Source organism: Ovis aries, chromosome 3 (genome assembly GCF_016772045.2).
Source record: "Ovis aries strain OAR_USU_Benz2616 breed Rambouillet chromosome 3, ARS-UI_Ramb_v3.0, whole genome shotgun sequence".
Classification (NCBI taxonomy): Eukaryota; Metazoa; Chordata; class Mammalia; order Artiodactyla; family Bovidae; genus Ovis; species Ovis aries.
In genome coordinates, this window is record NC_056056.1 from 7,696,101 (window position 1) to 7,714,017 (window position 17,917).

The following is a 17,917-nucleotide window of genomic DNA, read 5'->3' on the forward strand; positions in this document are numbered from 1 at the left end:
TTAGGAAAACTGAAATTCACATTTTTAAGACCCAGACAGTGAACAGCCCAAACCAACTCTGGCTAATGAACTAATAAAGTTGTGTAACATCAACTTGAAAAGAACTGTCCCAGCACGCTCCATGAGTGAACAGCTACCCCTCTCTGGATCTCTTTTTCCTTCTGGGTATGACAGACATCACTCCATCTACATTTAGATTTGCCTCCCTTAGATTTGTATCTGAGTATGCAATGTCTCTAACTAATCAAGTTGGCACACACCCTCCACTTCCTATTCTTCTCATCACAAAACTGTAGTTGCTTTCCCAAGATTCATTAAAAGTAGAACTGGTAAATCTCCATTAAATACAGCCATGCATATAAAAGGGAATAGACTTTTGCTATGGTGAGGGATAGACTTTTCAAAATGAGCTGTTGTCCTTTAAACAACTGAAGTAATTTGTTATTTATTCACCTCCTCAAGAGTTTGTCTCAATCTTCAAGAAATCCTGAACCATCTTCATTCCCCCCCGCCAAAGAATTCCATTCTTGCAATAACTACAAATGGTTTATAGCAAAATCTAACAAAAAAGGCAGAAAAACCAAATCTGTTTATGAGCTCAAGTGAAACCATGAAACCAGATGTTATCAAACAGTAATGATAAAGATTACTAAATTAACTCACAAACACAATTATACATTCATCCAAAGCCTGCAAACAGCTAACAGTTGTGAAGCAGGCCAGATGTTAAAGCAAATTTGTCAGCCCAAGACATTTAGGTTAGGGTTACAAACTGCATTTCAGTCACTTGCTTGAAATCCTAAGTACCTGTTATGGCTGTTAGACCACCTTGACTGCAGAGAATCCCTGAAATTTTTAAATGTAAAACACATAAGCTTCTGTCCTCTATGTCCCAATTCACGTAGTTACTCAGCTCTCCTCATAAGCAGAGTATGGCACAGCTTGGCAAGTAGATGCCCCAGAGAAACTACAACAGGCACTCTTCCCTTTTTTTTTAGATGTCCTGGTACCGAGGGAGCTTTAAGCCACTCACCTGGTAGTTTTAGAAACATACCCAAGGGCCTGCCCAAAAACTCTTCTTGCGGTTGGGAACAATGCAGACTACTTTGTAGCCTTAGTTTTTCCAGTAAACTAAGTCTGCCCCTTCTGCCTTCTCACAGCCTAGTACTCATTCATTGGGAATAAGGGAATCTAAAGGGTAGTCTCAGTATAATTGGGATGAAATTCCCTTTAAGGGGTCCTATCTTTTGAGCATATCCCCCAGAAACAGCACCAGCATACAAAAAACAGTTGTCACTTTGTGAAACATAAACCAGTTATTACTTCATGAATATTGTTTCAAGTGACTATTTTCTTCTCTAGCAAAAAGCCCTTCAAATGTTGAGACCTCAAAATTGAAGACTGAATCCCCTCAGGAACTGACATTTCAAATAAGTTCATTTGTCCAGAACTTCCAAACATACCTTTCCATGTAGTTGTATGAACCTATGCTATACCTACTGAACCACTTGAAGGGGCAGTTCTCCAAATTTCCCAGTCACAATGAACACAAATAAAAACAAAGCAGAAAAACTAGCTTATCATCTAAATCCAAAAGTAAGTAGTAACATTTCTCTATGAAACAAGGAGAATGACCCCAGTCAAAAAAAATCTTTATGTTCCTTTATTGGAGCAAGATTCCTGACCGGTATACAGTGATGTATTTGCTACAGAAACCTGTGCAGAAATTACACGCTATCCATCTAGACAGGTTTTTGTTACACTTTGCCTACTGATGGAGTAGTTCCATTTATAAAGTTTTATACATCAAAAAGCTTTGAATTTGACCCGGCTGTCCATTAATTCATCTCTGAAAAAGCTAAGTGGCATTTAATTTTAGCTACTATATTTTACAGCATTAAAAAGCTTATGCATTAGGTAGCTTCTCAAAATGTGATTTATGCACAATGGCATTTAGCAGAGCAGTCCATCACCTCCTTCGGATTCACAGACAGGTCTCACTGGAGAGCTATATGCTAAAAAGCTGGTACTTTGAGATAAAAGTACTCCTAACCTGAGTTTCTTACCACCAACACGGACTTTTTACTCTGAAAGCCTGTCTTCTCGGCCACATCTTACAGTGCCAGTGAAGACATGCAAACAATTGCCCTGTGTTAACTTGGCAGAGGAGCACCAGATCTGTCTGATGGTGGTGGCAGGCACTATTAATATCTAAGTAAATAAAAGCCCGTATTTTGAAATGATGATTTGAGATACAAACCAAAGGTACAACACATTCAGAACCGAGTTTTCAGCAATCTGGTATCCCCAATGATGTGAAAAATTTCAGAAACTAATGGCAAATTGTACCCATGATGGGTTCCCAGCTATGGAGACATTAATACATTGATTCAAATCCCTTTACTCAATCAATATAGCCCTGAGGTCATCCTGCAAAGTGCGTTATCAAAAAATACGAAGATAGGGTGACAAAAAGTTTGACAATAACGTTACACAAGTCAAACTTGGAAAGTCATATTAAGTTTATCTGAGAGAAAAGCATCAAATCCTTTGTGTACACATTTAGTTTTATTGTAACAAAGCAACTTGTACACTTTTAACGTTTAAAACTGAGCATCATCTTTCCTTTCCAGTGAAACAAAAAGAAAAATTTAAAAATAAACAGGAACAAAATTACAATAGAGAATGTCAATTGCAAATAAGATCCTACAGGTTCTGCTGATTCTCCCATCGAGTGGCAGGGCTCAAGTCATCATTAGGAGAGAATTTTATTTTAAAAGTGTCATCTTAAACTGCAAGGATGTCCGTTAAACATCACAATTAAACATGCCAAAGGAGAAGCCATGTTGTCAAAATGCCCACTTAACCCACCCAAACATCTCAAACCCACCCTTTGCTGACCTTCTATAACCCCATTTTTTTAAGTTTTTTTTTTTTTTTTAAACAAGAGAAAGTAGACAGATACATGTTGGTAAATGCTAACTGTCCATATTCACATAGAGACACAGTGTAATCTCTGAGCCCAATATACAGAGAAAGGAGGAAAAAAGCTAGAATTCTATGCACTACTACACAGGGGCCTAGCACCCTCCAGCTTCCAGCAGAGCTAAGGGAGCAGAAGGTTTTTCTTTTTTTCCCACAGAGCATGGTGGTGTTGATTCCATAGTTTTTGTTGAGACAGGAAGGGATAAAAATGAATTTGGAACAGAAAGGGGTAGAGATTCTTGTCCCACTGAATTCTGCTCAAGGTATTTCCCTCCCCCAAATAAGTTGTGAACCATGGTATAAAGGAGAAAAAAGACCTCAAAAACAGGGCGACTGAGCACAAGAGGAGAAAAAAAAAAAAATAAAGACTGCAACTTGCTCCCAGGGACTGGAGAAAATTAAAAATGGTTGGAATCCATCAGTGTTCCATTAGTCATCTTCTCCTTCATCTTCCTGTAAGAAAAAAAAAGCAGGCAGTTAGTTAATCTTTAGGATTACTTCTAAGGTCAGTCCCCAATATTCATATGGACCATGATGGACCCCACAGAACATAATGAAATGCCAGCAGTAATGAATTTTATGAACCCCCACAGTGGTCCCTTGGTATGCGTGAGGGATGGTTCAGAACCTCCTCCACAGACAAAAATCCTCAGGGATACTTCCCTGGTAGTTCAATGGTTAAGACTCCATGCTTCCACTGCAAGAAGCAGAGGTTCAATCCCTAGTTGGGGAGCTCAGATACCATATACAGCTCAGCACAGCCAATACAAATTTTCAAAACAAAACAGAACACAACCCTCTGAATGCTCAAGTCCCTTAAATAAAAGAACATAGTACTTTCATGCAACCTACTCACATTCTCCCATTTAAATTATCCCAGATTAGTTGTAATAGTACACTGTAAATAGTTGTGAATACAATGTAAATAGTTGCTAACACTCAGCAAATTCAAGTTCTGCTTTTTGGAACTTTTGAGAATTAAAAGAAAAGAGTCAGCTGTTGGTTCAATCTGAAGAACAGGAAGGGACAGATACAACTGATATGAAGGGCCAACTATACACCAGTCTGCAGCAACTACTTTTTCCCCCTCAGGCCACGTAGCTCACAGGATCTGTTTCTTGACCGGGGATCAAACCCACACCCTAGCAGTGAGAGGGCTGAATCCTACCCACTGGACCAGAGAATTTCCCAATCTGATTCTTAAAAGACCTGGTGATGTTTCAGATGTATTAACTTCCAGTACTAATCAAATCAGACACCTTTCAGACCAAGTAATCAAACCAAAACCTAATCTATCTCAATCTGACTCAAAGAATTTTATAACAGCTTGTCCAAAACATGCCTATTTTTGTTATTTGGGAGATTTGTCAGAATTTGGGCAGTTGCAATGTCCACAGCGCTTACACTGAGTACTGGCTAGGGAATGACATAACTGACTAGCCATAAACACTAACCACAAAAGTAGAACTAATTAAATCAATGATATAATAAACTTATCAAAATTTCCTTAAATCCTGGACAAAACAGCCTATCCTTTCTACAAATCTTCCCACAACTAGCACAATATACGTAATCTCCAAAGTAACACGGTGAATTTTTTGATTATCTGTTTGGACTTAACCAAATCTTTTTACCTCTCCTTCCTCCCCCTCATCATCATCTTCATCTTCTTCACCTTCATCCTCATCCCCTTCTTCATCAATGTCTTCCAATCCTTCTTCCTCTTCGTCATCGTCGTCATCCTCTTCTCCTTCCCCTTCCTCATCATCCATGTCAGGAACCTAGAGAAAAACCAAGACCGAAGGTTACCTTAAAAACTCAGTTTCAAACAAATGGAACAAGTACAACCTTAAACAAAAGAACATTCTCAACTCACCAAGTAGTACTGTAATGGATTTGGCCAAATATCATCTTTGATGACCTCTCCTAACTCATCTGCACCTGCATCAGAATGATCAGTAAACCAGGTGAAGAAGCTTTCTGGTTCCTCATGCTGTCTCTTCCTGCTGGCTTTATTCTGTGTTTGACTTGATCGTTTCGTCAAATCCTAAATGAAGATGGAAGAAGTTATGATATATAGGCTCTCTACACCTCGTCTCTACATCTTAAATAAGGTTTTTAACCCAAAAGCAGAGCAAAATCTGGACATTCTATGATTCACGCTATTATTATCTGAAATTATAAAAAGTACAGTTAATAAAGAGAAGAAACCTTAGGATTTTATGTCTGCAAAGAATGCTATCAAATTTGTATGCCACTTTTTCTTGAAAATTACTGTCTAGATTTGGTTTTTTAATACATATAAAATTAGTTCAACAACCAGTATCTTGAGACAGTATAATTTAAAATATTTATGTTTACTACTTAAATGCAGACAGAAATAGGTTTTCGGAAACAAAGCCACCAATGTAAAATTCAAAATGATTTAAGTCCATATCTACAAAAACTTGCTCCATAAACTATTGTATTTGGCTTTAACACAAATCTTTTTTAAGGATCTGCATTTAACACATCACCAAAACACCAAGAATTAAATGGTTCAACTAAATCAAACTATACAAAAAAAATATTAATGCACAAGTCCTCAAATACCTTTCCAGATTTCCATTTGATTTCAGTGGACTTTGAAGATGGATCACCACTCTCATTCAGATGAAATTCTTTGGAGAGAATTTTATTTTCGAAGTAAGGGTTTTCATCAAAATACTACAATAAACAATAAGAGAATCAGAAGTCAATACAAATAGCCCTTCTAAGCAAAGCTCAAGTTAATTTCCATAGTGACAAATGAGTTACAGATACTTACAAAATCTATTCTGTAACCTGATTTAATGTCTTCAAATTCTGTCACTTCAACTCTTGTCAAATAATGCAGCGCCTCTTCATCCTCCTCCCCAAGCAGTGCAGACACTAGACCCGCAAGGAGACCAAGTGATTATACAAATGTACAACTCAGTGATCCCTTTTAAGATTTGTCCAAATTTGGTTTCATAAATCCACTATTAACTGAATAACCAAATGGCTCAGAGTCAGAGCTACCATCATCTTTTATCAAGTAATTAAACACAACTGTACATTAGCATGTGCTCTCTTCTAAACAGAAGGCATTAACTGCAAGCCTCTCTCCCTGTTTGAACCTCTGCAGGTAACCAACATGCAGAATCAAGTCCTCAACCAAGATCCCTCCCCTTTACAAGTGGACATCCCATATCCTTCAATAATGCCCTGCCATCACATACCTTGTGGATGGTTAACAAATGTTGTTACCCAAAAATTTGGGATTTTGGCGATCAATTCTGACCTCTTCTGAAAAAATGGTTGGCGGAGTTTGTTATATTTCTGTTCTACTTTCAAAATCTCCTCACTGGCTTGTTCATTAAGTCTGAAGCAAATGAAGAGACACATTGACCAACGATGGTACTTAACAAATACAAAAACAGCTGAGATTAAAATTATTGACTCTTGTTAAACTTAGAACAATGCAAAGTACCTACTTGTAATAACCAAATCACCTAAATTTTTGCAGTCAGAGACTCAACTCAAAATTGAGATGGCAATCTAATCAGCTTTGCCAACAGGCACTCAATAACTGACAGTTCTTATTAAAGTGCCAAAACAGCATTTTGGTAACATTTTATACTTTATCTAACTCCATTACTAGGCTAACCTCAATTGTTTCTCTCAAGAAGAAAAAGCTACCAATCACGTAACAAAGTTATTAGGCAAGTCAGAGCAACACTAACGCTGTAATACTACACTATCAGAAGTCCACACACTGCAACAATTCCTCACCCTATGAAAGGAATCCCAATCTTTATACAAGGTCAATGTACTTTCATTAGCAACTTTTTGGTGACCTACAAATATATCACAGAAAAAATAACACTGAATCCTAATATTTCCAAGTTATAGTCATCTCCACTTAGCCAGTAGATACAGATTTACTTGGCCATAGTTTCAATGATTACCAAAACATAATCAGGTCAGAAACTTCAAAGTAAACTGAGAAAAATTTTACCTGTCTATTTCATTTTGTACTTCATCAATATGTTCAATTGCTTCTTGCTGTTCTTTTTCTGCAAGAAAAAGTTGCATTTAACTAGTTCTCCTTCTTGATGTTAACAGTCTGTGACGTGAATTATATCAATAAAGCTCTTTAAAAAAAAGCCTGCCTACTACTACAAGGCATGCTCTCCACGTGTTCATGCGTGCAGTTGACAAACTACTTTTCAATTAGAAGAGTGCTCACAAATCATGCTGTTAAGACTACGGAAGAGTAGCTAGAATACGGAAACCCACAACAATATCAAAAATTAGGACACCACCTATCTCCATGTTGGAAGCACCTTTTATAATATTGAAAATATTGCTCAACATCTTTTACTGTTAAGACATCAGACATGCCTACTAGACGGGGAAGGCCTTAAAACTACCCCAACACTGTAAACACTCCAATTTACCTTCCAACCCAATTTTCAGGCGGGCTGATCTCAGAGGCAGCCCCACATGACTTTGGAGCACACTTACAACGAGCAAGCATGCAGTCAGAAACTGAGCCAAAGAACCGAGAGAAGCAAAGTAGGGGGTGGGGGGTGTGCTAAGGGAAAGGTGCCCTTTTGTCGGGTGAAGACCGCAAAACCTACAAAGCTAAGTGGGCGTGAAGGGGCCGGATCGCGCGGTTCATTTCCGGCAACCAGCCCGGGTTGGTGTAGCCCCCCTGCCGAGAAAAGCCTTCACGGACAAGGCCAGGAGGTTTTGCCAACGAGCCATTGTAAAGACCCTCCTCCGACACCCCAGGGCCGCCGCGCCGGGTTTCTCAGCGCGCTGCCGCCACGGGGTTGGCCACCCCACGTGGGGGACGGCCCGAGGCCGGCCAGAGCATCCTCCGAGCGGCCCCGGGTCCGCGGTGCCGCCGGCCGCGTGCTTCCCCGCGCCCCTACCCCGCCCCAGCTCGAGGCCGAGGGCCGCGCCGGGGCCGGCCTCCGGGATGGGGGTGCGGGGGGCGCCGCCCGCGGGGCCGGGCGCGGAGGGGCCGGCGGGGTGGCGGGGGATAGCCGCGCGAAGGCCCGGGCGCGGGGCCGCGTCCGGCCGCACCATGTGGCGGCGGCGGCGGCGGCTGATGGGAGCGAGGCATCATGGCGGAGCACAATAAAGAGAGGCTTCTCGGGAGGGAGGGAGGGGGAGGAGAGCGAGGGAGGGGGGGGAGAGGAAGGGGGGGTCTCCTCCGCCCGCGCCGAGCAGGCCGCAGCGCCCCCGCCTCGCAGCGCCGTTCGCCGCCGCGGCGCCACCCGGCCCCGGGCCTCGCGCGCACAAAATAAAAAAAAAAAAAAAAGGGCGCCGAGGCGCGCGCCGGCCCGTCCGCCCGGCTGGGCCCCCCCCACCCCCCGCCCCGCGCGCCCCGGGCCCCGCCGGCGGCCTGCGGCCGGGCGGACGGCGAAGATGGCGGCGCGGGCCGGCCCCCGCCTCGCCTGCTCCTCACCTGAGGTCTCGTCGGCCCCGTCGTGGTTGGAGTTGAGCTCCTTTTTACTGACTTTGGCCGCCGGCGCCGACATGGTGCTGCTCCGCGGTCGGGGGGGGAGCGGGGAGGGGGAAAGAAGGGAAGGCGAAGGGGGGGCGGGCAGCGGCTTCCCCTCACGCCACACGCGCGGGCGCTCGCTCGGTCCGGCCGCCTCCTCCCGGCGCTCTTTCGCTCGCTCGCTGTCCCTCCCCCTGGGCTCGCGCGCGCTGCCCTCGCGGCCTGACGACGAGGGAGGGGCTGTGGTGGGGGGCGGGCGGCGTGCCGGGCCCCGGCCCGGGCTCCTGCTTACGAAGGAGAGGCGGCGGCGGTGGCGGGCGGGCGGGCAGGCGGCTAGGCTCCCTCACTCACGCTCCGCGCTCCAGCTCGCTGCTCGATCTCCCCGAGCCGCCTCCTCCTCCACCTCCTCCTCCTCACGGCGAGGGGCGGGCGGCAGGGCGCAGGCGCGCCAGGCCTCGCGCGCACGCCCCGCCCCCGGCCGAAGAGGCTCGCGCCGCCTCGTCATTGGCTGAGGGCGCCGGGACCCAGGGGGGCGGAGCGGCGGCGAGGAGACACAGGGCTTGGCGAAGAGGCGGGAGGAAGGAACGCCGCGACGTACGGGGCCCGGCCCCCCTGCGCCGCGCTCCCCTCCCCCGCTTTCCCCTTCTCCAGCCCGACCCGGGACATTTGCGCGCTACGGGCGCGCGGCGGCCCGAGGGGCGGGGCCTCGCCAGGCTGCGCGCAGGCTCCCGGGCGGGTGCCGTCGCGTGGTGGCTGAAGCGTCTTCCCTCCTCCGCCGGGGGTACGCGGGGAGAGGAGTGTCCGCAGACGCCCCCACCAAAAAAGGGCAGGCCTCGGAGTACCCTTGCTTCAGAATATCTGGCCCAGAAATATATCAACCCCGGGTTCACTGGGGCGCCCCTTTTCCCGGGTGAAGCAAGGCGGCACCTCCATCCTAGTTACGAGACGGGGAAGCTGCCTTCAGACTCAGGCTTGCCATTGACAGAGCCTGAAGCTGCCCAGTCCACAGGGCACAGGGCCTTTTCCTTGTTCTTAGTCTCAGCTCTGCCCAGCAGGCTGTGTACACCTGAACAAGTCGTTTGCCCTCTATGAATAACCTATTTCTGCTAGGAAATTATAAACTTCACAGAAGACAAACAAAGTGGAAGTCCTCCGAAGGCATGGAGTGGCCACATTCATCTCTGGGTCCTTTTAGCCCAATTCAGTAGGCAATTCACAGAGCTTACAGGGAACCGGACAGCGCTAAGCGCAAATCCCAGCTAAATGCGCCCGCGTCTCATTGAGGCATAACAACTGGAAGATGGGGTCGAAAGTGTTCATTTTAAATTTAATTTCACTGTGTCAGAGAGGATCAATAAGGCCTGCTTTAGAGGTCAAGCCCTGAAATACGAAGGCCAAGGCACTTCTATTTCAACTATGTGCTTTCCAAGTAACATACATGAACTACTCAAGGCTTTACTCTGTCCAGCAGAGCCCCAAGACATGGACCGCAGAAGGCCTGAAATCTCTTTGGGTATTTGTAACCAAAACCAAGGGTTGGGTTATTTGCCTCCCAGGAGTCACATTTTACTATCAGCTCTTAAAGCTCGAGCAGTGTCTTTAATGTTCAAGCTCATCCATTGGTGGGTGACTGATAAATGTTAAATGGTGGACCATCCATGGGTAGAGAAAACAGATGTCTTCTTGGGACTTTCCCCAAAACCCAGAAATTAGGAGAAATCTCTTTCCTCCAAACCCTATTATTCTGAATTAGCTCAATCCATACCTGTCCCAGTTGGACGCTTTTTAAGGGAAGAATTATTAACACCAATAAGAAGATGGGAAACTTTGACAGGCAGCTCCCAGAAGAGAAAAAAAACACACCAAAAAACTCTGATTGTAGCATTGGCTGACATCAGCAGTGTATAAATACTCTCACCAAGGCAAATTTCCTGCTACCACTTTGATGCCTCTGAATAGAGCTAAGAAATACCAGGCTCCAGTGCACTGCTGAAGCATGTAGCATGGACCACAGACTGTAATAAGTATATGCATTTCCTTCTTTTTTAATCCTCACAAAATACAAGATAGGTATTAATATCCTCATTTCACGGGTGAACTCAGCTTTTTTGATACATGTGGCAGAACCGAGGCTAATGAACAAAACCCCTGCCCTAAGGACAGAGTTTTTGACACAAACTACAGTAAGAGGTGGGCTTTCCCAGGTGGCTCAGTGGTAAAGAATCCACCTGCCAAGCAGGAGACATGGGTTCAATCCCTGGGTCAGGAAGATTCCCTGAAGAAGGAAATGGCAACCCACTCCAGTATTCTTGCCCGGGAAATGGAATGAACTGAGGAGCCTGGCAGGCTACAGTCTAAGGGGCTGCGAAGATTTGGACACAACTGAGCATGCATGTGTGCGTGCGCGCACGTGCACACACACACACACACAAACACGCCTACAGACAAAACAAAGCTTACCCTCACTGAGTGTGATGACTCTTTTAATCTATTTTATTTTCTTTAAATGCAGGTCACTATCAACTAAAATGATTTCATAACCCACAAGTGGGATGAAAAGATCTGAAAAACACCATGCTAAAGGCTACTGCCTCCATACATTAAGCCTGCTCTCACTGCTTGGTACCCGTGACCCAGAGCATCTCATGAGTACCAGATCTACTGGTGTCTCTCCTGTGTGGGGAGTGGCTCCAGGGAGCCTTCCAAAGCTTTCTGATGGGCAATGGGCTTTCAAGGCTTCCATCTCAGCCCTTAGGACCATCCCGTTCTTCCTGACCTTTCCCACAGCACTCCTCAAGATGAATTCAAAGAGCACGCACTAGGAAGCAGAAGAGAAAGAGAAAGCAAAAACGGGCAAGAGCTTCAGCAAACAAGGGAGTGGCATGGACGCACCGAGAGATAATTCACCCACTGTGAATTATTCTCCGTGGTCTCAGCCTCCACCATTAGGAGTTCTGCATTCTCTCCTTGGCCTCTCACCTCACCCTCAGAATTCTTCTCTCCTCTCCTTCCCAGCTTTCTTTGAAGGAGGAGAACCCCACAACTTAAAGATTGGAACAGAGCGATGTTGGCATGCCCTACAAGACAGCAGTGTCCCAGGAAGAACCACCATGGAGGGACTGTGGTTACACCTTGCTATCCCTTCTGGTCCTGTTAATTCTCCCAAGAAGCTAAACAGAAGGCGACCAGAAGGACTCATCCACATTTTGCTGCTCGCAAGTGGGAAGGAATTTACTATCCGTCTCAAGAGCACTGATCATGAGCCAATTGCTGTTTTGTGTTTCACTTCCACTTCGGCCTCACAGCAAGCCTAACATAATGTTGAGTCCATTTTACAGATGAGGAAAGAAGCACGGGTTATGTCGCTTGCCCCACAAGGTCACACAGCTGGACACAGCCAGGCTGCAAACCCTGGCTGTCCAGCTTGACCACATTGGGGTATAATCAGCTGGGCAGGAGGTCTTTGCATCTCATTTTGAAGGGGATTAACAGACTCCTTAAATTTAAACTTGCCACATCACCCAGCAAACCCGCAGGAGTTCTGCAATGAGGACTCATTATCCAGTGCTCCTTCCACAAGCAAAGCTGGACCTCAGTCAGGTCAGCAAATTAAGAAGATTCACTGGCTCCGAGTCCCTCCCCTCTGCACTGAGCCAGCCTGCTGTCACTTCCTGGGACAGTGCTTTCCTGCCTTCTAGGACCTATCCAAACCCACCCCCACTCCCCCCAACCCCGCCCCCAGAACGCTCCACCACACCCCTAACCTATCAGGGAGGCCTCCTCACCAGAACAATGCACTTTGTGCTCTACTCCAAGCTGTGTGTCTGCAAAACACAGCCCTCACCTCCAAGTTAAGGGTTAATGCGGGGGTGGGGCAGACCCTGAAACCAACAATTAGAATGTCAAGGCCAGACTGGGGTGACTCTGGGTGCTGCTGGGTCAGATAGGGGCTCCTGCTAGGGGCCACCTAGCAGCTGTGGCTCAAAGGTAACTTTTCAGTAGGCAACTGCAGAAGCAGAAGGAACGCACAGGTAGGGAGAGGGGAGTGACCCGAGCAGAGGACTGTGGGTTTTCCAGACCCCAAGGTGAGAGGAGCCTGAGGAGGTGAAAAGAGGGTAAAGGTGCTGAGAGAGCCTGAACCAGGAGAGGTCCTCAGAGACCGGGTGGGCAGCGCCCCGGAAGTCTTAGCCCATACCTCGAGGGCAATAGGAAGGCCTGGGAGTCACGTGATTGGCTTCGCAGTGGCTGGAAGGGAGGAGGAGGAAGCCGGAAGCAAGATGAGGAAGAGGTAGCAGTAATCCCAGCCAGAGTTTTGGGCTGGCGGCCACAGCAGGAAAAAGAGGTGGATGGATCTGATAACCGTGAAGGAGAGGAGAGGAGTCACCTGCATTTCCACCAGCCTCAGGCGGGCTGCTGGTGCCTTTTAACTAAGAAACCAAAGGGAAGAGTTTGCGGGCTGGAACATAGGTGTGGGGTTAGTGCCAGGACTGAACTCACATGTGCTCCAGGCCTCCCACTTTTCACCCCTTCTGGTTCTTTCTAAACATAAACCTAACCCATGTGCCCCATGCTGAAAACCCTTCAGGGGAGTTTGCAGTCACAACTCAAAAGATTTGAGGGGTGGGGGGAAATGACCTGAAACTCAATCCTTGCAAATCCCTTAAATCAGTAAAACGTGGCGCTGGGACATACCTTCCTTCGGCAAGTTTGAAGAAGCAGATGCCTCATCTGGCCTGGAGGCAGGAGTCGGCCTGGCTTTCTTCAGTTTCTTCGCTTGGGGTGGAAGGGAAGACTGGTGTTTGGGGGCCATGATGCGGAAAAAAAGCCAAGAATCCTCCCAGGAGAAGAGAGAGGAACTGCGAGCTCAGAGAACTGAAGCTGTCCCAGGTGACAGAGGTTTAAATATGCTGGGAATGTGCCTGGAGGGGATATTTACAAGACAGTAGGACACACCCCACTCCCCCGCCTCTACTGCCCACCCTCCAATCAAAATCAACTTCTTTTCCTTGCTCTTTACTCTGCAAGGGCTTTCTAGGCCGCGGGTGGGTGGGGAAGGTGTTTTCCTTGGGTAGGGAGCAATTCTCTTCTTTCTAGGACCCTCTTGGTCTCGACTTGAAACCCCGATGACACATCCCCCAGTCCTTTCTCATATCTTCTCTGGAGGCAGCACTGCCCTCATTGAGAACTTGGACCTGTCCTCTTTTCTTCCTCTGGCCTCTGGAGAATTTCAAAGTGCCCTCGCCTTACCTCAGCCTATAACATTCTTCCGTCTCTCCACTCCCACCCCCATGTCTGGGTAACTACTTCCCAGGTAGTTAGATCTCAGCTTGGAGGAATAAATGAATGTTACAGGAATCCAGTCAAAAATTACAAAGGAAGAGCAAAAGCAGTTATCCTTGAGACAACTGGGCTCAGCCATCCATCCTTTCAGATACGATTGGAAGATTAAGAGTTTGAAGAACCTGTTGGGACTTCCCTGATGGTCCAGTGGCTAACACTCCATGCTCCCAAGGCAAGGGGGGCCCAGGTTCGATCCCTGGTCGGGGAACTAGCTCCCACGGGCCTCAAGTAAGGGTTGGCATGTCACAGTTAATGATCCTAAGTGCCATAACTAAGACCCAGCACAGTCAAATCAATAGATTAACTGGGGTGGGGGGGGGGGAGAGGGGGGCATTAAAAGAACCTGTAGAAGGCATCTTGTCTGGGAATCCCCAAACTCAATGCCTTTCAGAGCTTGTCAGGTAATAACTGAGTAAGGAAGCAACTGGAATTCACAGCAGTTGAAGAAAGATAGGTTGATAGAACCACTCTGGAAAACCATATGCAGCTCTACCCGTGCAGAGCAGTCGTACAGCTGGCTGCATGCCCACAGAAGTGCATACCTGTGTGCACCAATGGGAATGATAAATGTGCACAACAGCAAATGTACACAGCAGCGAGATTCATAACAGTCAAGATCTGGAAAGGATACAGGTGTCTACCAACAGCCGAATAAATAGGTTGTGAGGTAAGTACAATGGAATGTGTTAAAACTATGAAAGCAAATGAACTACAGCTACATCCATAATGAGACTGCAGCCTGCAGACAGAATGTTGAGTAAAGGCACAAGGCACAAAATAGGACAGGCTGTGAAAATAACGCAGAAAAATGGGCGAAACCGATCTATGCTGTTAGAAGTTTGAATGTGGTTACCTTCGTCCTGGGGAGGGATATCATCTGAAGTAGGCATTTAGGGCCTTATAGAGTCCTTCCTGGAGATCCAGTTGCTGGATCCAGGGTTTGCTACACCAATGTGCTTGGTTTGTGAACCCCAAGCTGCCATATCTCTGATTCTTCTCAAGATCAGGCAGAGATACACATTTTTATATGACATCTCTATTCTTTTTGTTTCGTTTGTTCAATCTCTAAGTCATGTCTAGCTCTTCTTGACTCCGTGGACTGCAGCACACCAGGCTTCCCTGTCTTTCATTATCTCCTGGAGTTTAGTCAAACTCATGTCCCTTGAGTTGGTGATACCATCCAACCATCTCATCCTCTAATCAAACTGTTTTTTTAGTTAAGCTTTTTAAAACATACTTTGTGGCACTCCCTGGTGGTCCAGTGGCTAAGACTCTGCCTTCCCAATGCAGGGGGCCCAGGTTCAATCCTTAATCAGGGAGCTAGATCCTACTTGCTGCAACCAGGACTTGGCACAGCCAAATAAATAAGTATATATTATAAAAAAACTTTGTGGACCAAACAAAGCCTGTTATCAGGCCACTTGCAGCCCACGAACCATGAGTTTCCAACCTCTGAGATAGTGCAATTTTTTTTCCTTTTTTTCACCAATTACCCTTTTAACAAATCAACATAAATCAACATAAATCAGTGATGTCAATACTGATAAAAAGCTGAGCTGTTTTCTGGTGGAAGACTGCACACCATCTCTTGCTCGCCTTCTCTAACAGCTTCTGGGGAACTTTGGGCTTCTTCTAAGACATTTTGGAAGTCTCAAGTGTGTTGGTTTACAAGTGGGCAAACTGAGACCTGAGAGAAGGGATTTACTTAAGGTCATGATGGTGGGAACCACTTCTGGGGTCACTTTCTCAGAGGGATGTAATTTCTAATCAGCCTAAGTGTCAGTGTCCACACCTGTAAAATGGGTGATAATAATACTAACGTTTTTGTTTTAGGATTTTCAATATAAGGACAGTCAGTTATTTTTTCCCTTGTTTTTACCAACGAAATTGTCCTAAACAAACCACAAAAACTGTGGAAAACAAAAACTCTCTTTTGATGAAACTGGGAATCAGCTAACCCCCAAGCGATCGAATAGGTGGCTGGATGGTCAGAGCAGTGGAGAAGGAGCAGGATATGTGCAAGAAGAGAGGAGAGATGCTCTAGCTGCAGATTTCTGGAAGTATCAGCAAAGGTCAGTTCTGAAAGTTGAGGAGCAAACCCTAAATCCCTTGCCTGTAGCAGCCAGAGGGTGTGTACTAACAGGATTCTGCACTGGCTCAGTTTTTAGAAACAAAGAAGAAAGGGATCAACTAGGAGTAGCAAAAGGAGCTTCTTGAGACCCATACGCTGCTGCTGCTGCTGCTGCTAAGTCGCTTCAGTTGTGTCCGACTCTGTGTGACCCCATAGATGGCAGCCTATCAGGCTCCGCCGTCCCTGGGATTCTCCAGGCAAGAACACTGGAGTGGGTTGCCATTGCCTTCTCCGTGAGACCTGTATAGATGCCAGCTATCTTGAGGTTCCTTTTTTCTTTTACCCCTCCAATCTGAGATCCAAAAGTTTAAAAACACCTTACCTGGAAGATGGCCCCTTAAATAGATACAGTCCCTTTGGAGGGCAATCCAACCATCAGAGTAACTATCAAAAGTGCAGATGTACATACCCTTGACCCAGAAATTCTCCTCCAAGGTATTTATCTTATAGGTAAATGAGGTTGCACCTGTGCCAGGCAATTCATTGGAACATCATAAAAGTGAGAGATTGGAAACAACCTGATAACTTCTTTTGGCTTCAGGAAACCAAAAGGGGTAACCCATATAGTGGAGTGAGCTGCAACTGTGGAACCAAATGGAGAATCAGAGCCAGGTGGTCAAGTGAAATAACAAAGTCCTACCAAGTAGGTAGAATGTTACCATTTGCATAAAAGGGAGGGTAGGAAAAAAATACACATTCACTTATTTGCCTGTATACCTGTAATAGCTCTTAGAGGACTCCTGTGACCATGATAACTTGGTCATCCTTGGGGAGGGAACTGGGTGGTAAGAAATGAAAGGACAGGGATGCAGGGAGATGTTTCACTCTTCACCCTGTTGTACATTTTGAACCTTCTGTATCTATGTTGTTTAGTCACTAAGTCGTGTCTGACTCTTTTGCCACCCCATAAACTATAGCCTGTCAGGCTCCTCTGTCCATGGGGTTTCCCAGGCAAGAATACTGGAATGGGTTGCCATTTCCTCCAGGAGAATCTTCCTAACCCAGGATGGAACCTGCATCTCATGAATTGGCAGGCGGATTTTTTACCACTGAGCCGCCAGGGAAACCCCTCTGTATGTATCACATTAAGGCAAAACAAAAGATTACCTGAGCTCTGGTACTTGGAGGCACTTAAATCATCTAAGTACAGCACATACTTGATACTTGTCAGTTTAAATTCAAACACACAAGACCCCACCTTTCCTTTCCTCCACAGCTTCCAAAACTTAACTTCCTGGATTCCCAGAGGTGTTACTAGGCAACGTATAACTCTGCTCCAGAACTGGCTGCAGAAGAGGTGTCAAGGCAAAGGCCTCCCTCCGCCCCACCCAGAAGTTGACAGGATCATGATGTTCCATAACCCTGAGGCTAGGCCGCCTCTGGGAACCAGAATTTTCCAAAACACCCCTAATACCCATAGCTGTATGAGAGGATTTCAATAGCATTATTCTTTTAAACCCTCCCTATCAACCTTTCTAGGACAGTATTATGTCCTTGCTTTTACAGATGGGAGAATCAAACCAAACGAAAAATTGATACTCAAAGAATCTTGTCCAAAAATCAAAGGAACAGGGTTAGAAGAGTCAGGATTCAAACAAGTATCTTTCTGGATTTCCTTGGTGTTCCAGTGGTTAAGACTCTGTGCTTGCAATGCAGGGTGTACAGGCTGGTCACAAAACTAAGATCATGCCTTGTGGCATGGGAATAATAATAATAAACAAACAAATAAGTGTCTTGGGGTTCCCTGGTGGCTCAATGGTAAAGAATCCACCTGCCAATGGGGGAGATGAAGGTTTGATCCCTGGGTCAGGAAGATCCCCTGGAGAAGGAAATGGTAACCCATTCTAGAATTCTTGCCTGGGAAACCCCATAGACAGAGGAGCCTGGCAGGCTACAGTTCAGGGGGTCGAAAAGAGTTGGACATGACTTAGCAAGTCAACAACAAC

At 46.0% G+C, this 17,917-nt stretch overlaps 1 protein-coding gene across 2 annotated transcripts; it reads right to left on the reverse strand.

Moving 5' to 3' along the window:
* Positions 1–2,546: 2,546 nt before the first annotated feature.
* Positions 2,547–13,406, reverse strand: SET (SET nuclear proto-oncogene). 2 transcript variants are annotated; one of them, XM_042245625.2, is made up of 8 exons: positions 13,193–13,406; positions 7,004–7,061; positions 6,225–6,367; positions 5,792–5,895; positions 5,578–5,691; positions 4,862–5,032; positions 4,620–4,766; positions 2,547–3,438 (listed from the first exon to the last, which is right to left on the reverse strand). In XM_042245625.2, exons 1-8 carry the CDS (start codon positions 13,308–13,310, stop codon positions 3,415–3,417), a joined length of 879 nt encoding a protein of 292 aa, XP_042101559.1. In that variant the 5' UTR covers positions 13,311–13,406; the 3' UTR covers positions 2,547–3,414. The 2 variants fall into 2 exon arrangements, with proteins under 2 accessions (XP_042101559.1, XP_027822152.1); XM_027966351.3 differs by lacking the exon at positions 13,193–13,406 and adding an exon at positions 8,465–8,881.
* Between the last annotated feature and the right edge of the window lie 4,511 nt (positions 13,407–17,917).

Bases quoted from the DNA above. Each gene is read 5' to 3' on its own strand.
- SET (XM_042245625.2), bottom strand. From the start codon at position 13,310: ATGGCCCCCAAACACCAGTCTTCCCTTCCACCCCAAGCGAAGAAACTG. The intron at 5,692-5,791 runs GTAAGTATCTGT...TGTTTATTGTAG, and splicing joins CAGGTTACAGAATAGATTTT to TATTTTGATGAAAACCCTTA. The intron at 5,033-5,577 runs GTATTTGAGGAC...ATCTTCATTTAG, and splicing joins TCAAATGGAAATCTGGAAAG to GATTTGACGAAACGATCAAG.